We start from the raw sequence: 27,270 nt of genomic DNA on the forward strand, positions 1-27,270 counted from the left end.
TCCTTTACGCCTTGACAATTTTCATCGAGCAATTCGTTCGTTTTATTATGCAGCGTGACCGTCCCGCGGGTTCGAGAACATTCGACAATCTGTACAACACGTACAAGGAATAGCTTGGGCCGTACACTAAATGAAAGTGCAAGTTTAAGTTTAAACCAATACTTTTCAAATCCCATGGCGAAAATTTTCAAAACTGATGTCGATCAGCGACGGAGTAATGAATATTGTGTCTAGATATACACTCTTAGCTGCACGTATTAGCGAGAGTGCAAAAAGTGTAATAATACAAATTAAGCCGCAAAGTACGCCTGTCAAAATTGATCGATGCCATTGTGCATTAGAAAATCATTAGGGTATTTGAAAATCCATGCAGACGTGTACGAAGCCCCATGTTTCATTTGCCGGTAAAATTTATACGTAGGTATATCTGATCTCGCAGTTGCTCGACAATTCATTGATTGCGCAATGAGCATAATGGATGAATGTATGTATATACGTCGGGATTGGTGAATTATTCAAGCACGTAGGCCCCACTTGGCCACATGATTTAATATGTATTCATAAAAAATTATGGACGCGTGAAAGAATCACCGACAACTGTACGATATCCGTAGGGGGGTTACCTATCGTCATCCAATGTGAATTTGCCAATGATCGGCAACATACTTTACCATCGACAAACAAGGAAAACTGCATTTTTATCGACTGATGGTAATCAGAAGCGCAACGCTACCCAACTACCAACGGATTTTGCTGAGTCCTCGGTAACTAAGGCAACGACTTTTCAAACGAATCGAATGTGCAAATTTTGGAATGAATTTTCTACTATGAATTTGAGAATTCATATAGAAGCCTGGCTTCTAACAGAAATATTGGTTCGAATCGGACGACAAAAATTACTATTACTTTTATTGGTCAATCATTCACAATTTATAAGTTTTCTATCTGGATCGCTATTTTTTACCACATATTCATGCACTTTATGTAAAATTGATCGATAAATATTTCATGGTTATCTATCGAATCACCATGAAGTTCGCAAATTACCAAAATACAAAAACAATTTCGTTGAGTATAATTTCTTTTCTCTTGGGTTCACTCAATATTTGGATGCTTCAAAATTCTAATCTTTAGAAACTTTCTTAAATCAGATATTCTCATGGACTTTGCAAAATATTTTAACAGAACTATAGGCTGGATTCAAATTTATGGACTAGAAAACGTGAGACGTGGTTCGGCAGTGAAATGAATATCAAACCCTTCTTTGTTTACGGTACAGAAAAATCTCTAAATTATTATTGTCATTCGGTATTTCAACTGAAAGAACGAACAAACAAAACTCGGACAGTTAGCAAGGAATGTTTTTTACTCGAAATTGTTACAGTTTTTCACTGACGAATTTCCTAACTTTTCTGAGTTTGTTTTGGGACAATTTGAATTTTCGTATAATTAAAATTCCCTAACATTTTCAAGAGTCCAGTTTTTGCAAATTGTGTAAACAGCCTATTTGCTATATGGATATAATTTTAAATCACTCACCGAATGAAGGATCTCCAACTGTCAACAAATCCTTTTTCAACGGCATAATATATCTTTTCAGGATCTTCGCACTTGAGTATCTCGTTTCTGTTTTTTGCATAGTAGAAATCTGGTAATTCATCTTTTTGATTTTTCGCTTTTATTTTGTCGTCCTCCTTTGCTTTTTGCGCATTTTCCATTCGTTCCTATATTAAACATGTTTGACTATAATAAATGACTAAAACAACGCTTCATTGGTTACTGATCTATTTGAAAAGACTGTGGTAATTAGGCTGGACCAGAAAAAAAAAACAACATGTATGTGTGTGTGCGCATACAAATGAAAACCTTTTGGTAAATAGTACAGAACATAAGATAGTAAATTACGTACCACGCAAGTCGTGCAAGGAGATGTAGTGATGGGATATTGTTGAGCGTTAGGAAAATACTTCTGAAGTATTGTCCAAACTTCAATGGGTACCAGTTTTCTGCTGGCATCTGGCGTCTTCAAGGAATTGTGCTCACAGAGTAAATCTTCATTGAAACTTAGTATTACTTCACTTTCTTCATTTTCTTTGGGGCTGCCTGCCCGATCTCCTTGATTTTCGTTGTTATCCGAGGTCTCCTTTTCGTTTTCCATTACCTCAGTAAATTTTTCCATTGCTAACCGACGCCACGATCTCAATGAATCTGCACCAACGATGTAGCTGGATTCTGTCCTGCATGAAACGGAAAAATATTCGAGGCTCGATACATCTGAAGAACGTAATGGTTTGTTCCGGATAGAAAATATGTGAGAGGACACTCAAGTACTGACTTACTGTTCTTTGAAGTTTCGCATTAGCTCTGTCACCTCTTTTTGATCCTTTTCTAGGGCCATTTTGAATCGCAACATTTTACATCGGTGTTTGACACAAACTTCGCATAACGAATTATCATCGAGACGCGGACCGCCACGATATTTGGCGTACAACATATCAGCCGCAATTGCCGGTACATATTTAGCACGATTGACGCGAAGTGGATCCAATCGATGATGCGGACAAAGCAAGACAGAATTGTCTATTGGCATGATTCCATTTGACGTTGATGCCGAGCTGTTAAGCCATTTCGACAACCAATCAGAAGGGATCCATTGGAAATCGCCAGATCCATCGTTCTTTAAAATTATATTGAAAAAATCGATAACTAGTTGTCTCTTGTCGTTTTGATCCTCTATGTCCTTTTGCTGAAAGGTAATAAATTTGTGAATAATTCTTGAATGATTATTATGCCAAATGTTAATCTTTCCAGTAGTCAGTTATTTTAACGAAACGTTTCTTTTCTTTGGCTTCCTAGTTTTTATCAAGATAAAGTCACGCATAAATTATATCACACAGCTGGCTAGATACCTTTTCCTGTTGAATCGCCAGTAAGCTTAATTCATGTTTAACGTTTTCTTGCTTGACTAACTCTCGTACAGTATCGCTTACTTCCCACCTCTCAAATTCCATCTGAAAATAAAAATACGATTGTCGTATTTGAATGAAAAATTGAATCTCAATCTGATAAAGTCTTGATCGGTAATTGCGAAACGATTTTCTTGTTTTGTCGTTAAAGATTGCATTACCTCTTCATAAAAATCTCTTTGACCACAGCTCATAGCTCTATGAGCAGCACCGTTTAGTGTTTTGTAATCAATTTTTGAATTCTTCAAAATCTGTGTGGAATTCGTATTATTTGTTGTCAACTGGTTGACATCACTCTTTTTCAAAATATCTGTTCCACGATCCTTGACGCAGTCAGCAGTTTCGTTTGAATGTTCATCTTCCTTATTCGCATTAGGTTCTTGAGGCTTCTCTGTTAAACTCTCTGTTGAAAATTCCGCTGATATACTTTCTGATTTGATAACTTCAGAATTCGGCATGTCTGAATCACTATCTGCCTTCCTCTCATCATTTGGAGTTTCCAGTTGATTAGTGTGGTTGAAATTCTCCGTTTCCTGCAAGCTGCTCGTTTCAGAACCAACCTTTTTCGGTCTACCTTTCTTTGACACATTTAATTTAGTCGTATCATTCACTCTTTTATACACCAACATGTAGGCCGTATTTGACGATAAGAATCCTTTCGGCACACGCGATCGTTTCACATTTTTAGGAGCATCTATAACATTGAAAGAATGACAAAGTTTCAAAATATGATTAGAAGGTGAAACAACTTGTATACACGTAATAGGTAATCGAAATTTTACTGCGAATCATTTACAACTCAACCTTAACAATAATCCTACCGTTGAGACCATCCTCGATGCGTTTGTTGTGCATCTTTTCGACCTTGTCGTCACTGAACTGATACCATTCACCGTTTGAATTGCATATATTTGCTATGTAATGACCAGAATGTGCCGAAGCGCCCTTGTGGCTCAAGACAGCAACTAAATTGTAGAAGTGTGTTTGGGGTGAACTTTTCAAGTACTCGGACATGTCCAAGTCCTCAGGAAACTGAATGTACGAGCTTAATTTCCGCTTCTGGCCGGAATCTCTGTAATGAATAGAAAAATATATAACGCTCATCTAATCAGTTCTCGATACGTTATGCCTAGCAGTACTACTTGGCACAGTAACTTGTTACTTACCGATGAAACACGAAACGTAACAATTGAATGTTTAGGGTCTCTGGAAGTACGTCAAGTCTGATAAATCTTCTAGCATCCTTTTTATCGTTGCATGTAGCGCAGAGGTACTTATTAGCACCAGTCAATTCTTCCTCCATTAGATAGGTCTCCAATGCTTCTTTCAAAGTCGCGGCCAATTGTAAATCAAGTTCGTAAAACGTAGTTGGCGTGGAATATTCTGTCCTGCATGTTGTACAGCTATGAAACAATTGATTACCTCTAATTAAAGTGTTTCCTTCAAAATATCCTACAAATAGATACATCTTGAAAAATAACTATTCACTCCGCAGCACGCACCAATTTACGTAACTGTATTTGCCTTGGCTCAGTCTCTGTAACGTATCAGTGAGTACAGTATTTTGCTGTAGTTTCCTCTCAATGTGACAGAGAAGAAGCTTGGAAAATTCTTGGGCATCCTGCTGCGTTCTTGTATCGAGAGACAAGGCGATTGCTAGGTTCGTTGGATCCAATGACTTTTTATTCCCAAACTGTAGCATTGCGAATATATACTGAAGTTGGCCAACTGCTGTAATAGGGTGATACGGCTGTCCGTTTTTTTTAGCTGTTAGTAAATTCTCGCTCTCTTCAGGGTCTTCAGTGATTTTCCACTTATATATCACCCTCCTGCAATAAGGTTTTAAATTCCATTACATCGACATGCATAAAACAGGGGCAATAATCTTTAACGAGATATATCAATGTTTTGAAAACATCTACGTCAAACGTACGATATACTAACATTTTAGGAAAGTTCTCTTCATTGGATTTGTCAATAATATTAATGGTTGCATTTAACATTTTGCTAGTACATAAGTTTTACACATGATTTCCTCATCACTGTTAATCTTGAATCATACCTCATGTCCTCGTTGTGAAACCAAACTTGTATTAAACTATTGACATAGCACGTAGCCCCTAAATTTTTCAATCCGACATACTGGGTTGGATCACGAAGTTCAGAAAGCGAACTTTCCAAGGGAGCAATCTCGGCTGGTTGAGATTTCATGTATTTTTCCTCTCCTATACCAGTCAAACACTGTGGATTGTTCGTACAGTTTCGTCTGGAAGAAACAGAGAACACTTGATCAATATTAACTTGAAAGGTAGGACATAACATACATGCAAGAAACAATGCTATTCGCTGACACAAGTATCGTAACGCAGCTGTATAATTTCCGTAGATAAAGGAGGATGCTCGTGTCTTACTTGCATGTCTTGCAGTTCTTCAATCCGATTCTGTACGCTGTTTTTATGTGTATCGACTGCATCTCATCGACGGGTGTATTTTCAACCCAAGCCCAAGCCATTTTATCCAGTTCAATTTTCTTAACTGGAGGCATGTTTACGCCTGAAATGCAGTGGTGATGAGGGAAACAAATTTGCGGCAAATGAGTGTTGATAATTTTTTCCTTAGCGTTGTTAGTCCCGATCATTCGAGAAACGCTTAGTTTACCAGGCATGAATTCACCCAGTTTAGCTCAGCTAAAGTGGAGAAAAATACGGTAGATATACTCACCGGTAAATGCGACCAATATTCCGACGGTATTGGAGGTTAACTATCGATGTCAAATACTCAAATGCGTATCCGCGTATGTAGAGTACACGGTTTTTGAGCCGAGTATTTGTTTACGTTATTACACCTCTCTTCGTGACTCAGTAACGTGAGAAAATAATTCACCGCGGCGTGGGCTTACTTTCCAAATATCCCACGATTACTTGTCCCGAAGTTCACGCAAAAGTCTCGTTTTATTTACAGTAGAATTTTTTTGAAAAAGAACATCTAAATACATCAGTCCGCCGCGATGGCAAACCTCGCTGCTGGGCTGGAGCCGCAGTAAACGCTGCCATATGCAGTACGCAGCTCAATGTCTCAATGGCGTGCGCATCCGCATGCGGCTGACTTTTCAAACGAGTCAGCTATCGCAACGAAAATCAAATGAGAAATGCAAATCGCTGAGTTACGTGGTGGATTGAACCGCTTTCTTTGACCGCCTTCGTAGCATTACAATGTGTATCTACCCCGGAGTACAATGCTTGCTCGTTTAATTTCACGAATTTTACGAGATACGCATCGTTTCGTTCCTGGGTTGCGAGTCGATTGGCTAAAATTGAATGTATCGAGAGTCTGTGTTCATATGCCTATGGTGTTTACAAACTGTGCGGTGTAAATTTACTATCGCTCTTCAGTGAGCGATGATGAATTGACGTATCGTGCACCAATTTATTAGAAGTTGTTGAAGTGATATATGAGGAAATACGAGGACCCACGTACTGAAGTCGAAATACCTAAACGTATGTTTCATAACCTAGACAAGCAGTCGTGACGGCATGGAGACAGCTGTATATGGACTGCTGGTGTGATGTAATTCGCCGTAAATGAATGCATTGAATATCACCGGAAGGATAGAGCCTGTGATGATATGTCAACGCAGCAACAAATAGGCAGGTTTATTCATTCATTCTTCCAAAATTAGAATGGCACACAAGAAAATTAAAAACTCGCCTACACTTGGGCAACTACTTTTGCATTTACACTAACGTATCCACAATTGCCTGCGCGCAGGCGGACTTGGTGTTCCGATATTGTGCATTCGCCAAATATTTTATTTTTTATTGTTTCAGTTGGTGCGGATATTTTATTAGAATTTCTAGAAGTAGCATTCCACAATATTCTGTACGTCAGGAATTTGTATCCCAAAGAAATTTTTGTGCGGAAGCAAATATATGGAATAGCCACACAAGTTTCTGAGCATCCAGAATTGAACACTTACCTGAAAGAAGTACTTAATTCGATCAGAGAATTGATCAGGCATGATGAAAACAGCGTTAGAAAAATCAATCTCTGCTTTTACAATCAGGATAAAACACCGGTAGAGCAATTTGTCTTTGATCTCGGAAAATTAAAGGCTGATCTGGCGGTGTAAGTAACGCGTTCGGATTCAAATCATTGTGAATTCTTGTTTCATGATTTTGTACCTATTTTAATTTTATTTTCAGACAGGATCCATTCTTTTTAAAAACAGAAGAAGCTCTCAGAACTTTTTGCTTGAAGCTTTCAACATCCGGTTCATATTTGAAACGACTACCCGAAAATGCTACGTTTTCCATTCAAATCCATACCCATGAAGCGGCGCACGCTGCGCTAAATGAAAATCCAAGATGTGAAAATTTTCCCTGGATCGAAGCTGAAGAAGATATGACAGAAATAAAAGAGCAGACTTTGTTACCTCTGAAGTCAATCAATACCGAATATTTGAATCTACAAATGTATGCGTTGGAAAAAGAAAATAAGAACGAAGAGAAGCAGTGATTTGATTGTTTGCTGTTTTCCGTTTTTTCATTCTGTTGCGACAAATTACGTGCAAACAAATAATCCTTATACATTTTACAAGATAGTGTAAAAAGTGATTCGCAATGGCACGCTCTGGAGAAAACAATGATCCTGCGCTCATGAACGATCTATTATTGCTTGACGGAATATCTGGATTCGTTGAAGTACATTGCAACAGAAAATTTCAACACGACTACTCTCGTATCTTCAACTGATACGTACATCATATAATGCACAGTCGACCGTTGATAAGTCTTTCAAACAATTTATTCTATTTTCGGCTTACCAATATTATTGCATGATAGCGTTATAGAAAAGGCTTTACGATGTAGTGAGCGCAAAACGCTCACTGTGTTCACACGGCTCATATTTTCCGGTTCAATCTTTTTTTTTTAATCCGTAATTCATTTTACATGATATATAAAACCTACAGCTCACTCCTCAATATTTTTTCAATGTAATCTTATCACTATCCACGTACTCACAAATGGTGTTCAATTAAAAATATATTATCATTTTTCAATTGTCTGTACGTTCAATAAAAGGCAGTAATAAGTAAATATATCAAACTTTTCCTAGATCATTCTTCATTTTTCGAAACACATAGAATAAATTTCATTTTGGTACAACAGTCCGACATGAATGTGTATTAGGGTGATCCTTACTTAGGGTGTTGATGATTTTTTTCAGACCACCCCCCAAATCAACTATAAATAATTCAAAAACAATTTCCTAATTCTTTCAGATTTTTATATCAATTCTAACCCATGCCTGTAAATGGATGGATATCACCATTTCAAATACACCTGTTTCAGATACATTCTCAGCATATAATTTATTGTAAGAGTGACGATGTTCGAATTAATCTGTAATTGCGAAGATTTAGTGAGTATTAGTACTACTATCTAAGAAAAAATTCACATCATCATACCAACCAATCTCGACAAATTGCACACCCTAAAAATTTGACTTTTTCTTTTTATTTATAAGAAATTCAATTGTCTATATTACCTGGTATGATGATGTGAATTTTTTCTCAGATAGTAGCACTAATGCTCATTAGAACCTCACATTCATGGATTGTTTGAACATTATTACTCTTAGAGTAAAATATATACTAAGAACGTGTCCGAAACACGTGTATTTTAAATTGGGAAATCCTTCCTCTTACAGGCACGGGTTACAGTTGATATAAAAATTTGAAAAAATTGTAAATTGTTTTTGAATTATTTATAGTTGATTTGGTGGGGTGATCCGGAATAAATTCGTCAACATTCTAAATGAGGACCACCCTAATGTGTATGCATAACTTCCGTTATTTCCATCAATTGTTTATCTATGTAATCTGGGTAGCAAAATGTGTATCAACGTTGTCAGGAAGATGAAAGGGTAGGCTTGAAAATTCGAACTAGAATTATTGTAGTATTCACCAATCTTTGCTGCATAAGCTGCGACATGGGCTATGTAGTTTTGCTCGTGTGTAGCGTGCAACAGATGGGCGTACGGCCCTGGAAATAAATAGATAGAGCAATGTAATACAAAATGAATGCAAAAATAAACTGCAAAAAATCTAACACAAGCATATGAAGCGTTTTTCATTCAGCAATATATTCCTCTGCAAATTTTTGAAAATCTAGCCAAAATGTCTCTCCACTTGGCACAACATTTGATGGGCAATCGGCATTTTTTTTCAAAAAAAAAAAAAAATTCGAAGGTGTTTATTCTTGATGATTGTTTCAGGAATTTCGAAATGAATACAACTAAAATGTGTGTTCTTCCCTGTGCAAATTTAAATTCTATTTAGTTCGAGACTGAACTTTGTATTAAATGAGGTATATTTTGTCATAAATCTTTCGAGTCGATTAAAATAAGTTAACGGATTTACCTATGGCGTATACAAGGGTATCAGTTCCGCTGTGTTGGGCCTCGTCAGTTACTATAGCAGCTTGTTGACTGTAAGTGAAATCAGTGGTATTCTCCAAAGAAGGATCCTTCCTGATAGCCGTGGTGCTGTTATAAACTTCATAAGCCATGTTGTTTGGACCCCCTGTACTGTAGCTCAATACCGTAAAGGGAATGTTGTCATATTCTGAATTTGTGGCGATTCCTTAAACGTCAAAGAGTTTGCTATATTAATAATTTCCGCATGAAAACTAGACAATAAAGCTTCTAAATTACGGTGATTTATAAAGGAACCAATTGTGAATACACATTTTCACGATTAATTCACATTTCACAATCAGGGACGCATATTATTTACTCAAGAACACTGTTAAATTTTTGACTGTTGAATCGTTCAGATTAAATTCATTTTACTGTTAGATAAAAACATCTTGATTTGAAACAGCTGGAATAATTTGGTTAAGCGACTACTTTGATCTTTTGAAATGGCGTTTCTCAGTTGTATGCTTCGCTATTCAAATGTTTCAATATGTTTTCATTGATTTCTAACGTAATTGTTTATTTCTAATACATGTTCCCTTTTCGTCTAAAGAGACAAAACGAATGAGTTTTGTTATTTATTTAAAAAATTGGCATACCAAGAACGTCTTGTCCTCTGTCGGCACCTGAATTGAATGTCATGGCGTGCCCATGGTCGCTCGTGACAATGACCAAAGTTTCAGTGGTGTCAATAAGTTTTAAGGTAGCACTTACTGCCTCAGAAAATCTGATTGTCTCTCTTAATGCTTGCGCAGCATGTCCACGATGGTGTGCATAATCAATTAAACCCCCTTCGACCTGAGAGTAATAATAACATCGTACGCTCGGACCATATCGATTTGCGAATAATTCAACATGATCATTGTTTACTATTCATCAAAGTGAGTGTCGTCGACTATGGAATCTTAATAAAAACACGTCAATGTTCAAACCGTACCGCAAGCACGAATCCCTTCTCTGCTTTCTGAAGAATTTTTATAGCTGCAACCGTCATGTTTTCCAAGCTTGGCTGTCCTTTGGGACCGGTGTCTCTGTTCCAATCCATGCTCAAGTGAGCATTGTTGAATATGCCCATAAGAAAGTCAGTATTTTCCGTATCAACACTGAACAATTCTTCGTTGTTCTGAACAACGACATTCGAGAAATTTCTTGCAGTCTTGTCCGCGGCCCATTCGTCTATTAATTTTCTCCCATCCTGCCTGTAGCAACTCCAAGTATTTACCTCGTCATTTTCCAAGCCGGTGGAATTACTTTGTAACTGTTGTCTGCCACCTCCCATAATAACCTGTGCAAAATACGCTTAAATGTGTTTATTTTGGTGGTTTTTTATTCAGCTTTTTTTTTCTTGTTACGTACATTTCGAAAAGTTAATTCTTAGCCTCAAACGAAGCCTCGTGAAACCTGAACTCGGTAGCAAAATTTCTAAAAGGTGACTAATCTGGTTTAAATTTTTCAAACAGTCTAACCGAAATATCTCAAAAACTATACAAGTTGGCAAGGTGTTTTTGATTTCATTTTGCAGATAGTCAAATTTTCTATAAAAAAGGTCAAGACTAATATGCACCTAAATATTTATCATGTATTCGATACGAACATTTAAAATAATACGAACGTGCATAAGCACATTTAGCTATATAGTAGTCTCGACCTTTTGAAGTTATACTTCTTTAGGCGCGTTATGAAAAACTGATGAGAGTGAAATTTCAAGATGCGCGCGCATCACTGTAACACAAAATTAACAGGATGAAGTTGCCCACTCAACCGAATTCATTAAGTCTCGAAAAAAAGCTAATGTTGGTACGCTTGTCGCCTCTGATCACTGTTTTCATATTTATTTATAATATTTATCCACATGGTTGTAGTTTTTACAGTCACAACACGTGTTTTATTTTCATACAAGTGCGAATTATATATGTGGCAATAAAATATATTCAGTAGTGATTTAAATTCAATATTTGGATTAATATTATTTACTATTTGTGAATATTAGTGAAAAAATTGTGCTAAAATACTTTTTCAAGTGCTCCAATATAATTGAGGTTAGTTATCCGTATGTATTATTTATTGATATAAATTAAAATATCATTATTTAATATAATTAATACTAAATATTATTAAATTATCAATGTTGAATATTTATTATTTAAAGATGCCAAAGAAGTATAACTTCTCACGCGCGTACATAAGTACACGCACCCATTTTTTTTTTATAGAAAATTTCATTATCTACAAAATAAAACGAAAAATAACTTTCCAACTTGTATACTTTTTGAGATGTTTCGCTAGGAGTGTTTGAAAAATTCAAACCAGATGAGTCACCTTTTAGAATTTTGCTACAGAGTTCCGGTTTCACGAGGCTTCGTTTTAAACTAAAACTAACTTTTCGAAGGGTACGTGAGAAGACAAAAAAAGTTAAAAAACCACCCAAGTGATTATAATCATTTCCAAATCCCTACGATGTTTATGCAATTAGCGAAGCGCCTTGTTATATACAATCCACATTACACGGTCTGAATGACACCTTACCGACGGAATAGGCTGGTGATAACGTCGAGATCCTAGGTTAGTTTACTCATTAAATAATATGGTCATTTACCTTTATATCCTTGCCCGGCTTATTCTCGACGAGTTGCCTTGCTATATCTTTACACTTAGCGGCGCTGGCCGGCATATTAGCTTCGCATTCCCATTTTCTGCTGGCCGAGTGCGCATAGAGTGCCGACGGAGTAGCGTGAGTAACTCTCGTTGTCGTGACGAATCCTGTTTTCAGTGGAAATCAAAATGAACAACGTTGTATACGGCCGCGGTGTGCGAGGTGTTGCGGATACGGGTCAAAACTGGAATCAGACGTAACCCACCGGTCGAGGCGTTAGATTACGGTCGATAATGCAGGACGGTCTCCTGGCTGATTGTTAACTTCAATTTTCACACCAATTATGGAGCAATGTTAATCATCAGGGTCTGATTATACTCGATAAACTTCCGTGTACCTCACCTGTGTCTTTACCAGCAGCTTGAGCCCAGGCCAGGATTGAATCGACGTGATAATCCTCGTTGAGACTCGCTTCGCAATCGTTCAGCGGTACGTTACTGTCGACGCCTGTGACCTTGTAGTTCGTTTTAACACCGCAAAAGACTGCAGTGGCGGTAGAGGCGGAATCCGGGACTTGCTTGTCTGAGTCGTAAGTCTGCGAAATTCATTTCATTCAACGTTAAAAAAGCGATCATCTCATTCGAATGATAGGTAAATTATGCCAAATGTGTGGAGCGATGCGTCGAATCGAGCAGAAGGAGACGCTAACAATCGTGCAGATTAGTCAGACGTAAGTTAACTAATTTCACTGTTTAGTTGATGAATGATAAGTGTATTATGAAACATAATGTCGTCGCCGTGTCTGAACGGTCTGAACTCTTACGCATCAACGTATGGCCGATGTGAAAATTAATGACCGATACCGTATTCTAAGTTCAAGTTTAGGCATCATTTGAAAATCTAATCGCTCCTTATGCCCGAAGAAAGTAGCTCGGTGGATTTCGACAGTTCATTCGAAATTATATTCACGTTTCCATCACCCTTGAAGTTAGTAACGTTATCGTAACGATTGATGCTGAGGAAAAACAAAACACACGCAATAAAACAAACACACTCATATTCCGTAATTTTAGTTCCTTCAAACTTATTGTAAAATTGAGAAAACAGAGCTTTTTTCCTTAATGCTTCTTTACGATAACGTTACTAACTTCAACCCCTGACGTTTCCTAAGTTCCACAGTTAATACTAACGTTCGGGGCTTACACAGTTTTCATTCGAATTTGTGTAATACTTATAAAAGTGGAATACGGTTTGCAGAGCACCGAAGTCACAATGCAGGAATGACACAGGTAGATTATTTTGCATTCGACCTTGGATGCCTCGAACTGACGCGACGCGCGGACTTATAGTCTATTACGGCTTATCGCCATGCATATGTCTATTTTTATGTACTACATTAGTATATATTTGTAAAAGTTACGTTCCGAATTGAGTGCTGAGTAAACATTGCAGGTATACGAATAAAATTCCGCATCAGGCTGAAGTTTGTAACGTTATCATAATGATGCATCTTTGGAAAAGCTCGTTATTTTGCAACTTTAGATGATTACCTGAAATTTAAGAAACCTTTAATAAAGCATGAAAAAATTCAAATTTTGTAAATTCAACTTCTAGCGTTATTCTAAAGGTGCAATATGGTAAATTTTGTTTCAACGTTTCGATACTACAACCTTACTAACTTCAGCCTCGTAATTTCGCACATTGTGAAAATGACACCAATTCTGAATACATATTCGTCGACTGACTGAAATTCTTACAAACATTGATTTTGTATCAATCAAGGTTTGCTCAGATCTAACGATAAAGTAAATGCGCATAATGTGAAAGATGCGATTGACGGGATTTTCTTGGACTTATCAGAATTTACTCATAATTGAAACGCGATTCGTGATCAACTTTATCTTCACCTGTTACGCAGATATCTGATGGGCAAGTTTTGTTTCTCCGAAACACTTGTCATTGCTTCTTTCTTTCTTTCACTTCAAAACCACTTACGTTAATGTGTATGTATATCCGTGATTATTTTCGGATACAGCATAGATAAAGCTACTGACACGAAAATTTCTTTTATTCGACAGTCGTGTATCTCCTCGCTCTGCACAATTTCCAAGGTCTCTACGTAAGGTCTATGACATCGCGTTTTGCCTTTAATTGCAAGTATGGCACTGTGCCCACAGCACACATTATACTTATGTAGACGTATACGTCGCATCAGCAGATCTGACAGACTAGCCGAACTTCTGTTTCTACATTCGCAGCTGGAATTTTTCGTTCGAGTCATAAAACAAATCGCGTCTATTTATTGCATTTGCGTAATAAAATTCTACGAATTATACAACGTTTCACAATTTTCAAAGAAATACTGGTGACTTCGTTATTTAGTCTGCCGGGTCTGCCAAGGCTCTGATTTTCTCTCGTTTATTTTTTTTCAATCTCCTTCTCGTGAAGCATGAGTAGCTAAATGTATGACTGAAATATCTTTTTCTGTTATACCTTCGTCACGGCGATGTGAGGGAATTTCTCCCACGCGAGATAACTCTCCTCTCCGGCATTGTAGATCCTACTCGCTGCGATGGTTTCGAGGCTCATACCATCTCCGAGAAATATGATCACGTTCTTGGCTGTATTTGTATTCCACGCGTACGACAACGATTCTTTCAAGTCCAGGTTTGCTGACTGATACCAATAATGTTTATCTGTGGTGTCAAGTCAAAAAAAAAGAGAATAATAAGTAATGACAATTTCACACCTGTCCCTACTCGATTTATACTATAAATGCAATATGCATTGTACTATATTATCAGCTCATTTGAAGAATTTATCTCTGATTTGACTATATATAGTATTACTAGGAATAGCGAATCATCATTTATAATCGACGTAGGGCAAATACACCAGTGAATCAACTAACAACCGTTTCAAAATTACTGTGGATAATTTTATATTCCTGTAGTTTGTTCGTATTTTCTGGTGTCTATTCGTACACTGGTGTAGAACTCTGTCAAATGATTATTTCTTCTCCAAAAAAATTTCGGGTCTGCGATGTTCAAATTTCTCTATCCATCATAATATTGACGAAATGTCGGTACGGAACCGGAATCGAGAACTCACCTTCGGCGCAATATGTTTCGTCTACGAAGATCAGCGGTATCGTCACGGCTAGGAATATACGAAAAATTGATACAACTGTTTGAGGAAAAGAACCCATAATGTCTCGAAGCGAAAAGCCGAAAGCAGACTCGTTGCTCGCGAAGCGTTCAAACTACTAGCATCAAGTGACTCTCCGCTGGGTTTACTTGCATTCAAACTTAGACAAGTGTTGGTGGGACAGCCAGTGCCGGCCCAAGAGGGGTGCAAACGACAGGAGCGCACAGGGCCCCGCGTTTCTGAGGCCCCGCGCGCCGACAGTCGCTGGCCGATTATTTAGTGAGAAAAGTGAAAATGTTTTGTTGGGGTCGAGTTATAACGGCTGGTCGTACTTCGTAAGTTTTTATCGCCAGGTGTGAGAATTAACGAAACGTTCGTATTTGAAAAAAAGACAAGTGTTGAATGTAATTTTTTTTATTGAATTTTACATGATAATATATTTCATTGTCGTTTATTATTATACTACTAAATCGTGTTAATAAAAAGTGAATTGTAAATATATATAGAGCTTTCCATGCCAGTTGGCAAGACTTTGAAAGTTGACATTTTTAATTTGGCTGAAATTTGACTATCTTTGTTCAATTTGTGAAAAAAGATTGCTTGATTTTTTGCAAGTTGTTTACTTGCGTGCCAGTCAACGTGTTAAATATAGTTTTGGTGTAATAAATTTCTGAAAATGCTTTTTCAAACGCTTATATCTTTGCTTCCACTGCATGGATTTACAAACATAAGCCGATGAAATTGTACAGGAAGAAGCCAATATTTAGGTAACATATTTCGGCGATGTTGCGGCTTTGTCTTCACACTTAATTCACACAATTTGAAATATAACAATCGAATTTTCGGGATGTAGCTCTCTTTTGAAAATTTAAAACAATTTATTTCAACTGTATCCAAATTTTATCTCTGTTCTGAAAATTGTATCGAGCTTTTTTGCAATAATCGTCGCATCTGCGGAAAGACCTTTTTCAAGATTGAAACTAATAAAAGATTACTTCATCCTTAGCATTAGTCAGGAACGATTGATTTCCTAAGCCATGAAATCCAAAGTGGCTAAAAAATTAAATTATGATGATATTAACAACGAGTTTGCTATAATACATGTTGGTAAATGAACGAAAAATTACATATTCTAACCTTATTCTATACTCATCGTTAACACATTCCAAATTGCATTCCATAAGTTTATGAAGCAATTATTTTTGTCATTTGATCATTAAATGATTTTTGATGTGATTGAATTATGAACTTCATAAAAATAATTTAATCATTCATAATTTTCAAGCATACCTTGAGTCCTTACTATAACAATTTGTGCAATGTAATAAATAGCAAAATGTAATAAATCGTTACTTTCTTATACGAAATTTGTTTTAAGGCCCGTCAAGTCGACTTTGCACCAGGCCCTGATTTTGTTTGGGCTGGCATTGGCGACAGCCGCGTTTTTACAATTAATGTGCGAGAGAAACGTGAAAAAGTGGGGATAGAATAAAAGAGTCACGAGAGGTAGCAAGGCCGCGTTTCTATGAAAGAGTTTTAAGAGGACGTTACAGTCAGTCCTTACCGACCGAGTAAAGTGGCACTTAATTTGACTATTATCAAAGCCTAGGCACCACTAACCGTAAAAATTCCGCAGATAGCGTAATTCTACACGATGCAAAGATGAATGAAAAGTTTCAAAAACTTTCTTGTTTCACGTGAGAATAACGCTCAAAAATGTATTTTTACACAATCCGTGGAAAATCAATTTTTTTTGTAGTTTTCAGGTCATAAATAAATATTTTTCGAATTCAGCGATGAAAAAGTAATACATTGTCCTGTTTCGAGCTTATCCCATTCGTTTTTTCATTGAAATAACAAAAATATGAACAAGGTCACTCGGTCGATAAGGGTAGTATTAGGTTACATGACCTCAACGATCAGCGTTTGTGAAACATAATGTACAGTGGAACCGAGTATGAGTGTAGATTGCAAGAGTCGATGTGAGAGTTCTTAGTCTGCTAGAAAGATTGTCAGCAGTGGTTGAGAAAAGTATTGAAGCTAAAATATAACTATCTTCATAGCACATCAAAATATCTGTATAAAGTCTTGAATTTGAAACGAAACAGCCTGATAATCGGCAACTTTGTATATATCACAGATTGAAAGGCGACGAATTACTGAAAAGTGATTTGTGTCGTAATAATATGTTCCATTTGTAAAATGATCTTGACGAAATGAGTTTGAATAACGTAAATAACAATTTCAATGTCAGACTCAAAAAATTCTGCAGCAATAAAATTAATCCCTCAGGTTGTTATAAAATCGGCGTCTGTAATTCTCTGGATGAAATGAAATAATTGAAACGCATCAACTCTTTGATTGATCTTTTTTTTTATCTTTTGCATCGGCTTATGTTTAACTATATCATTACAATTGTCTGTACCACGTTAGTATGCGGGTCTAAATAGCTGAGAGTGGGGCGAGCTTTATCTTCGTCAATGATAAACAGATTAAAGGGATGCGTAGCTGGTAGTAGCTTACCATCAGACCGCTGTTTCAGTTATCAGTCGAAATATACTTAATGCTTGCAGGTATAAATTCGGATGTGTTATCACGCCCTGACCGATTACCTAATTTTTTGCATACTTCGCAAGCTAGATGTAGTATTTTTCTTTCTTCCTTTTCGAAGAATAATTTTGCAAGTAGACATCACCGTAAAAATATATTGATAAGTGTAAAACCGATTGAAAATTCAGTCGAAAAAATAGAGAAAACGAGGATTTTAAATTACATTCTTGCATATTCATTTCGATTCGAGTATTTGTTCGACATATATTGCAGTCCTATACCAGATTTCAATTACCAGAGTTGAGACGACTCACATTTACTATCATTTAAGCTCGTGTGTTCCATCATCGCCAAATAATCCCAGACAGTGCTGTCCCTGACTTTGGAGTTGGAGAACTAATTGGTAGGTTCGGAAAAAATATGGACGGTTGTTAAGGCAGCCCCTGACGACGGTATATTAAACTCTCAGGGTAACTGTTCGGCTATTGATTTTTTTCTCACACTGTAGTGCAAAGCTCATACCGCCAGGCATTCAGAGACGTCTCTTTCGCGGAGTGGTTTGTGCAATGCGAACATACTACACGGAGACGATGGAGACATAGACACGAATTTGAGCGCAATTTTAAAAATCTATCAATGAATTATGGCAGAAGTCACTACAATTAATCTATATACTTACAGCAAAGTTTGCATATATCTAAGGAATATAAAAATTCAAATCCGAGACTCTTATCGCTTGCATTTATGATCGTGAGGTGAATTACGGTATTAATGTACATCAGTACAGTATTAATGTATTTAAATGTAATCTCTACATACCTTAAAATTTCTCCGACGAACTAGAGGCACGTCGACTTAATCCAAGTATCGAAAGAAAATTAAACTTGATACAAAAATGACGAGTCAGTATACAGTACGAAAAATACTGTAATACACTGATTCGGGTCCTCATCAAAATATTTGAGAGTTACATTTTGCCGGAGTTACGAACTACGTTTTGACCAATTTCTATCTATTTCCTCAGTTGAAAATAATTGTTTTGCGTATCTAAAATAACACAAAAAAACTATAATTCAAGTTTTTATTAATAGGGTTCTTGTTTTCGTTTCTTCTGCACGCCACGTATAAAAATTAGACACCCGAAACAAACACAATTCAATTGATTTAAATAATATTTGTCCAGTTGAACCAACTGATTATAGGTACAATGATTTAAATACATTTAGTGTATTCAACCAATCGTCAGCTTTATTTGAATGGAGCAGAATGAGGAGGTGCACAATAGCAAGGTGGTAAAATTGATGTAGGGTTACTTGTTCTCGGTAGTTGTTTTTATTCTCGGTATAGTGTTATGTATACTCGTGGTGACGTGTGCTTTTGGATAATTAAGTATATTATACTGTAGAGTTGCTAGTTGACAAAGTAAAGGAGCTGGTGTTACATTTACATTTTTACGATAAAAAGACAGACACGCAATACCGGGTTTTTCACGTTTGGAATGATGAATCTTCGTACCTTAGCATTGTATGTATTTAAAATTGCAACGAATTAGGTTCATCCAAATGTTAATGCGAGCCCATTTCGTTTCTCTTTATCGCTTTTAAACTGTTCCGTGGTAAATTGTCTTGTCGAATATTCTCAAATAGCATGTGTTGTGAGTATGCCACGTATGCATTGTATAAAAGCTCTGATATGAATAACAGTCCCAGTTTCAAGATCTTCTTTCAATGATCTTCGTATTACTTTCCGGTGAATTTCAACAAAATATAACGTATCAAAAGTTATCATCGCATTTCAAATGAACGGCGTAAGCAAACAACGAAAGTAAGTAATGGAGACGTTTTCAACATTGCCAACACTGGCAATAAGCTATCTCGCCAGAAATAGCTGATTTTCTTGAATCTACTTCTGCTAATGGAACCTCTTCGTATAGCCTCGAGACATGGTTACAAAATTCCTGGTATACAGCAAAAAATAATGTTTACCGTTGATGCAAATGTATACAAGATGTCTGTAATGTAAACGATACTTGTATTTGCGTATCCGATACTCTGGATCATTCTAACCAGAGTATAACCCCCACGGTTTTCAATTTCATTTTCCTGCTAGTATTATAACGTCGTAGGGTATCTAAATTATTTAATTTTTGAAGACGGATTTTCCTGTAAATAATTACGCAGTCGGAGAAATCATACATTATAGTAATAATTAATTTTTATGAAGTTAATCTACACGGTAAATCAATAAATACTTTACCGAGATAAGAATATGAAAATATTGAGCCTAGACCGGATACAAAAGTTAAGGATATACGAGGAAATCGATACGAAACAAGAAGCTTTAATAGAACAGAAAAAATGGCACAAAATGATCCGGAAGAAGACCGAGATTTAAACACGAACAGCAAAATCCTCAAGCTGGAGATTTTACTTCTTTTCCTCAAATTTTTGTCTAATTATCTACATTTTTTCAAATTGAATAGTTTTTTTAATCACATCCTCCTATCTCTAAAACTAAATGCACGCTCATCTTACCTATGGTTTAAAAAGTTTTTCCAAAGAATTTGCCGTGAGAATTTCATGAAAGATTTGATTATGGCTAACATTGATTTCGTTAATCGAATGACAAGCAGAAAACTAATATTTTCTCCAATCTATAACTCTGCCAATGGTTTTTATCGTAGCACCCTTCAACATACTGGAGAGGTAATAAAATTAAGTATGGTGAGGGTGACGGGCCAGAGTGAGATGGCCGAGAACACCCCATATACAGATATGCATATATGTAATGCACACGCAGGTGTATAAATTAGCGCGTCGCTAATCACTAAGGTCTAAAAGAGTTAATCGGACTCGATTAACACCCTGTGCAATGTCTCCACGTACCTCGTTTGCGTATATTTCATTTACGACGCAGGGAATACACCATAAATGATGAAGTCCGCTGAAGCTGGAACGAAAGTACCGGAGAAAGAGAATTTTATAGCAAAAGTGTATTATTTGTATTAAAGAGAGATTTGTATATGATATTCAAGGAAATAAATATAGAGGAAAGTTGTAATTGGGGATTATAATAGAAGAAAGGTGACATGATAAACGAGACAAACATTTATTGCACAGACTATTTTCATCCATTTAATAACGTTTATTATATTAAAATTCAAGATATTCAATAATAGACTGAGAGGTACCTTTAAAAAAAATTTTATTTCGTTAGTACATTAACGTAGTTTGAAAATTTCACGTAGAAAGTTTCCAATTTCGGGTGTAGGTTTAAGTTTTTCATGTCATGCATATTGACCGGTGATCTAGGTACATGCGTATATATACATTGAGTAAATAAAAATTAGACAAACCAGGTATAATAACGCAACCGGATGAGTTTATAACAACAAGACGCGCGTGGGCCTCGCGCATTGAAAGTAAAATGAGAAGAATCTATTGATCGCCTATTTTTTCTTACCCCGTCGTCGTTGCTTGGGGGGGTCGGAACGGACGGAATTAAAGATGGCGGGAGTTTTTCCATTGTCCTTCCCCTACTCCCCCCGCCCCTCAACCACCCCCACCCCCGTCCCTTCCACCCTTCTCCGGCCGGCCACCCTTCCGCCCCCCGACTCCCACCCCACTTTGCGAAGCGAGCCGAAGCAAAGGAAAGTAAAATGAAGTGAAGGAACGGAAAGGAAAGGAACGGCAAGAAAAGGAGGGATGAAAAATGGGCAGGGATATTTTAAAGGGAAATTTAGACGGAGGCTGGCCTGCACCCCCTCCTCGCTTTTATCTCTCTCTCTCTCTCTCGTTATTATGCCCTCTTTTTCTCACCCTCGCGCATTCGCATCCCTCTTACAGATACTGCCGAAAGAGCGCAACGGTTTGAGATAAACTCGTTTCTTGACGAATTTGAATGAAAGAAATTAGCCAGCGGAAATACGATCAGCACACGAGTTGTCTGTATTTTTTTTTTTTTTTTTTACAATCGTACAGCGTATAATGTTGAATAATCTGATTTCTGGATATTTTGCGAAATGATGGAGCTGTGTAGATTGGTATTATATTCAGCTGTTAGAATTTCATCGCGGTTAATTAATATCGACAGTTGTATAGAACGATTGGGTAATTGAATAGTCGCGTTGTAGGAATTAGTGAAATTAAATCGAACGCAACGTCATAATCATATTCCCGTCAGCTCGCAACGTTTTAATTACACCTATATATCGTCAAATATTCCGTTGTGTTATTTCCTCGTGGACAGATGCCCAAATGCTTTGAATGTGAGAATTTTCCCAAAATGAAACGTCGCGGAGTAAATGAGATTACCCTAAAAATTAGGTACTCGTATGGCGGGTAAAAACTTTATACACTCACCATTTCCACCAGAAAGCATCTTGAATCGCAACTTTGTGACTTGAGAAACTTGCGTTGAGCAAGGTTAGTTTTTGGAACGGTTTGCTACCGCCTCAGTCTACAGTTAAGAACGATTAACTCGAAACTATTTTCCAAGTTCACTAAGTGATCATTTTATCCTTATGTCGCGTCGCGCGGATTACATGATTCCACAGCATGTTCGTACTCGTTATTAGAACCGCTGAATTGCGTATTATATGTTACACCTGAATATTAAACATTAATAATGAAATTAGAAATTATTGAATTTCTCTTATTTCCAACAATATTAAATTGTGTTTTGTATCATATTTGGTATTTCTATGGTAAGTTCATTTTATCAGCTTGACGTCATGACTCTACAAAAATCGTAAACTTAGTTTCTTCGTAATACTTTTTACCATCATCAACGGAACGAATCATAATTAAATCGTAAGTAGAGATGATGATCCATTCCTAGATCATGTCATTTCTTCCTCCCAGTTCAATTAATCAAGGATTGACCATTTTTAACTTGAGTCAAGTTTATATTTTCGTCTGTCACGCTTTTTGAGAAGATAGGAAGAGATTCTGAAAACCATCTTTCCGAGCGAGCGGGCTGTGGTTAGAGTCAAGTTTTTGGCACAAAATATAGCGAAAAGATGTACTCTAGATGTTTTCGTTGCGTCAAGAGGGTAGAACGTCGGAGTAGACGTAGAAATGCGTATAATAAGTGAGGCCGAGAAACAAGCGCGCGGTGGTGCGGGGGTGACAAGGGGAGGGGGATAATGCGAAATGTATGTAGGGAAATATCGCGACTTAATTGTTCTTGTTTTCGCGAAGACGAGATGCGGCGCGGCCCTGTTTTTTATTGCGTTTGGACAGGCGCGTTCGCTTGGTTTTGTGTATTAAAATAAGTAGATGTACGTAGACGTCGTCTCACCTACCCGGTGTTGAAAACTTTTCACGGAAATGTCAACTTTCAAGTTACAAATCCAGAGTTCAAACGGAGGTAAGGCAGGCGGTACTCGTTTACTCTCCCAAAGTTCACCTCAAAGCGTGTTGCCGCATTGTCTTATTTTGTCACAACGGATTCGAATCGAAAATGCCACAAAGCGGTGCTGCAAATAAAAAGAAAAGATATTTATTCATCAAATCTGAAAATTTTCGTTCGCGAACTCTGACCAGTCCTTTTTCTCTTTCATAGGTGAACATCAAATTACACATTCTCTCTGGATTGTGTTACAAAAATAATTAGGCGTGCTGAAGCGTTAATATTTTACACTCACCTATTCTTATGATAAAAAGAAAAAGAATGCTGGCAACTTAGGAAATTGATATTGGTAAGCCTTCTACTTCGACGGAACATATAATTGTATCGAGTTGCCAGATTCTGACTATTATAGCTATGAAATCGAAAACGCTAAGTTAAGATGCTGAGAATTCGGCAATCCAAGTACCTCAGAGCTTCTCGAATCGTGGTACCAGGTCACTTTCGATTACGTTGACCCTCCTTCGTTTTCTTCCGAATTCTACAAACCCGTAACCTCGCAAAATTTACGTCTATCTTTCTACACGATGAAAATACCGAACGTCAATTTCACGTTTAGCAAATTTCTACTGTACACCCTCAACACCAATGATCTGTTTAAAGTCTCTCTGCACGATATTTGACTTTTGTTATCGTCTACGTTCTAAATAACCCATACGACAATTGTAAGACTTGTACCAATCTCACCAAAAATCGTTTTCAAAGATGTGGCTGGGAAGCTCGTCTCTTTTCCTGAGTAATTGTAGAGGAGAATTAAAAAAAGTCTGTACAAGTGCCTGTGTCAAAAAATAACAAACCCGGCGAAAACCTATTTTTCTTTCACCGCATAGTTATTTATCCCTTGAATTCGTTTGCGGAATTTTATTTTGAAAAAGATGCCAACTTACATCCTTTTTAATTCACCTTTTCAACCGGCACGCGACGCCTTCTCCAAAGCATGACACCAGCGATTTGTCTTGACCAAAATCTCTGCAGCCAAATGTCCTCGATCGAGATGCTTCTGCGACTGACTTCGGTCACGAACTACAAACACGTTACGGACACCCCGCGTGTAGGAAAGCTTCTACCGCTCTAGAAGCGGTGTGTATAAATGTTCAGGGGACGCGGTACAGGCGTAACCGTAGCTTTAATGTCCCGTGGTCATACGGACAGCGATCACGGCCGGTCAAACTGGTATGCAAATTATCTGACCACCCCGAAAAGGGTTTATTTCATTTTTTTTTTCCCTTCCCTTTTATTATCCATCCGGGCAGTTTCAAGCAGCTGTCCGCGACCGACGAGCATTTCTGCCCTAGTACGCACCGCCCATCCAGACTCCTCCAACGGCCCGACAATTGTGTATATTTTACATAACACACATATTGTCTATTCACCCAATTATTAGACAGTTGGCATGATTTTGATACGGCGCGATGCACCGAATGATCGTTTGGTTTTACGGGGACATAAATATTCACTGACCATTCGTTAACAGTCGCAGTTATCGATACCGTCGAAAGTTTTCTATCGTATACGAATTAGGTATAATCGAGTCGATTGAATTTAATAGCAGCTCGTACATAGAGAGAAAAATTAACCTAAGATCAATAATTAATGCATCTTATTTAAACAGACTTCTCGTATTGAAATTATCGATTTTCATTCGTCATCAGCCATTCTTGTTACATATACTGACCATTCGGTCGACGGCGATGGGAAGGAAAACTAACATATTTTTTTCAAATTTTAACAAACACCCGGTATTTTTTTCTCTCCAATTTGCTGCGAGCGAACGTAAACAACATCGCCCTACGTATCTAACTAGTTATAAAATTTTTAATTCCTCACTCACCTTGTTATCGAATTTTTCATTCCATACTTTTCCTTCTACACCGCAGCAATTTTCTTTCTCCATCCCTCGACTTGCGTGTTTTGCCTGTACGCAAAGTAAGAAATTAAGGGTGGAAAAGTGTTTTTCACCCCACCTTGTACGATATAAACTGGAGGGGTCAAAAAGTAAAACAAAACAAAAAAAGATATTAAAAAGAAAAAAAATAAAGAAATGAACGGAGAAAAAGAGAAGTCAAATAGACTGCGCAAAGTTATTAAAATTCACAGCAGCTCCAAGCTTGTGCCGGCTTAGAAATTAATTTGAGTTGGTTAATTTTTTCATGTAAATGCTAATTTCCTCTCCTTCAGCGTGTCGCTAATTAAGGTATAATATATAAGCTGAGGCTTTGATATTACAAAAATTATTGAAAAGAATTTTCATCGGTGTGTTGTATACTATGTACCATGTACTGTGTACAATGTAAAAAAATAACGATGTAAACGTATATATATATATATATATACACACTTTCGTCTAGTCCTACAGTACGTTTATATCACCACAATTTTCTCCTTCACTATCTTTATTTGCATTTCAGCGTTAAGTACGGCTAGTAACTCCTTGAGACCAAAACAAACAAAAAAAAAAAAAACAAATAACCGAAAAAATACAACACGTTTAATCTACGGAATTTGTCATAAAAATAAGAAAATTTGTTGACCGAACATCGATACTTTTTAGCAATTTTATCATGAGATTATTATTACCAGAGAAGCAGAACAAGTAATTCGATATGGTGAAATCGAACGAATCTACGAGGTTTAATTTTTTTATTAAGTTAATTCAACTAACTTAAATGCTCGGTGTAAGATTAACAGAAGAATATCGACTTTTGGCCATCCAACCTCTTTGAGTCCAGGTTGGCTGGCCAGTTGAGGCACGAAACGTACCGAAGAGTCTCTCTGAAACGGGTACGAAGCTGATACAAAGAAAGCAGCTCGCATCTAAATACTTCGTATATAGCAGCAGTCCGCGCCCAAGTAACAATAAAATCTGATTTACCAACATTGTTTTCCAGGGGACAATGCTCGGTCGAGATAAGTTATGACGTCATAAGGCAAGGCTCGAAGGCGAAACAAAAGAAGATCTAGCTACACCACGGCACCGGGTTGGTTGTAGGCGGAAGGGTGAAGGGGGCGGGAGGGGGTGGCAGGAAAATAATAAAGACGAGTTTTTAATTGTACCATAAATTTAAACGCTTTTGTTTTTAACGCTGCGCCCCGCGTTTCTCCGAACCAAACTCCGAGCTCTGCTCGTCCGCCATATTGGATGATTGTTTCTTCTCTTTGCGGAATAATAACTCGCCCCTCTTTGTGCCTCTCCTTTTGCGTCTCCTCACCGCGAGGCTTCGCCTGGACCATCGCTACGCGCGATCGAGATGGAGGTGGTGCAGTTTCAGGGGTATCGAGTGATGTAGAATGTTGTACGATGTTTATTATTTAACTTACGAGTTTCAATTTCACAAGTTCTAGACTTTCACGTGGTATATGCGTAAGTTTTATAATGTTGAAAAAGCAGAAAAATTTTTCACGACATTCTTGAGAAATGTTTGTTCCGAGTTTGGAAACGGCCGTGTTAGTTCTGCAGAATTGTCATTGTGGGTCGAGCTTTTTTTTCTAAAGAATTTTGGTTAATATAATTATTACTCTCTCACACGCCTTGCTTTCCTGCAATATATTTTTTACCCGATATGCCATTAAGATCTCTTCAGGCGAGCTCATTGATAACCTCGAAAGTTCTTGAAATTCTACCTCCTCTTTTTCTCGTTAAAAAATAAGTTTCATTTGTATTTTTTTCGAACATCGTTGTTTCATAGATAATTGGCTTTGACCGTAGGTTCGTCTTTCCTCGGATATTCGCCCACACGTGGCTGATGAAGCATACCTTTTGGTTCACCAAATGGTATATTGTAGCTAATAATAAGTAATTGTAGCTACCTACATCCGAAATCTTATATTACACGTATACTCACCTCGAGTAGAATAGACATATATAGATACATACACGCTCTAGGGGGAAGGGGGATGCAGATGGGACGTAGCGTCGGAATGAAGGGGCTCTAAGGGTTGAATTTTCGTTTCGGCAGGCAAACAGGTTTGTCCTCCAAGGGTTCGGCCACCCCTTGGTCAACATTTTTTCGAATCTCGACCCGTTCCGGACCCTATTTGGCCAGGGGTGTCCAAACCGCGTCTTCGAACGGTCGACGCAGCTTTCCATCGGAAGAATTCCGGAGCTGTTTTGAGACCGAAAAGAAGAAA

General features: G+C 37.4%; 3 protein-coding genes and 1 long non-coding RNA gene across 6 annotated transcripts in view; 2 read left to right on the plus strand and 2 right to left on the minus strand.

Annotated features, from left to right (window-relative positions):
* LOC124222186 (ubiquitin carboxyl-terminal hydrolase 48) overlaps positions 1–5,987 on the minus strand; it is a 60,980-nt gene extending 54,993 nt beyond the window's left edge. Inside the window, exons 1-11 of the mRNA XM_046632883.2 lie at positions 5,688–5,987; positions 5,378–5,519; positions 5,029–5,232; positions 4,469–4,795; positions 4,133–4,369; positions 3,788–4,038; positions 3,128–3,660; positions 2,910–3,011; positions 2,340–2,746; positions 1,910–2,237; positions 1,540–1,724 (exon numbers count right to left, since the gene is read on the minus strand). Of these exons, the coding sequence (XP_046488839.1) occupies positions 1,540–1,724; positions 1,910–2,237; positions 2,340–2,746; positions 2,910–3,011; positions 3,128–3,660; positions 3,788–4,038; positions 4,133–4,369; positions 4,469–4,795; positions 5,029–5,232; positions 5,378–5,511 (2,708 nt within the window). The 5' untranslated portion in view covers positions 5,512–5,519; positions 5,688–5,987. The remainder of the gene's footprint in view (positions 1–1,539; positions 1,725–1,909; positions 2,238–2,339; positions 2,747–2,909; positions 3,012–3,127; positions 3,661–3,787; positions 4,039–4,132; positions 4,370–4,468; positions 4,796–5,028; positions 5,233–5,377; positions 5,520–5,687) is intronic.
* A 63-nt stretch (positions 5,988–6,050) lies between these two features.
* On the plus strand, positions 6,051–8,451 carry PolZ2 (DNA polymerase zeta subunit 2). Its single transcript, XM_046632894.2, has 3 exons — positions 6,051–6,613; positions 6,794–7,091; positions 7,169–8,451. Exons 1-3 carry the CDS (start codon positions 6,592–6,594, stop codon positions 7,479–7,481), a joined length of 633 nt encoding a protein of 210 aa, XP_046488850.1. The 5' UTR covers positions 6,051–6,591; the 3' UTR covers positions 7,482–8,451.
* LOC124222189 (alkaline phosphatase) lies at positions 8,109–15,315 on the minus strand. Of its 2 annotated transcripts, none has more exons than XM_046632892.2 (8): positions 15,148–15,315; positions 14,530–14,732; positions 12,439–12,631; positions 12,040–12,203; positions 10,381–10,728; positions 10,043–10,241; positions 9,388–9,609; positions 8,109–9,010 (listed from the first exon to the last, which is right to left on the minus strand). In XM_046632892.2, exons 1-8 carry the CDS (start codon positions 15,242–15,244, stop codon positions 8,835–8,837), a joined length of 1,602 nt encoding a protein of 533 aa, XP_046488848.1. In that variant the 5' UTR covers positions 15,245–15,315; the 3' UTR covers positions 8,109–8,834. The 2 variants fall into 2 exon arrangements, with proteins under 2 accessions (XP_046488848.1, XP_046488849.1); XM_046632893.2 differs by lacking the exon at positions 15,148–15,315 and adding an exon at positions 14,951–15,005.
* Positions 12,565–27,270, plus strand: part of LOC124222194 (uncharacterized) — a 69,128-nt gene continuing 54,422 nt past the window's right edge. For both annotated transcript variants that reach the window (XR_006883969.2, XR_011177358.1), the window contains exon 1: positions 12,565–12,766. This is a non-coding gene — a long non-coding RNA (uncharacterized lncRNA). The remainder of the gene's footprint in view (positions 12,767–27,270) is intronic.

The sequence above is a fragment of the Neodiprion pinetum genome, chromosome 6 (assembly GCF_021155775.2).
Source record: "Neodiprion pinetum isolate iyNeoPine1 chromosome 6, iyNeoPine1.2, whole genome shotgun sequence".
In the NCBI taxonomy this organism is placed as follows: domain Eukaryota; kingdom Metazoa; phylum Arthropoda; class Insecta; order Hymenoptera; family Diprionidae; genus Neodiprion; species Neodiprion pinetum.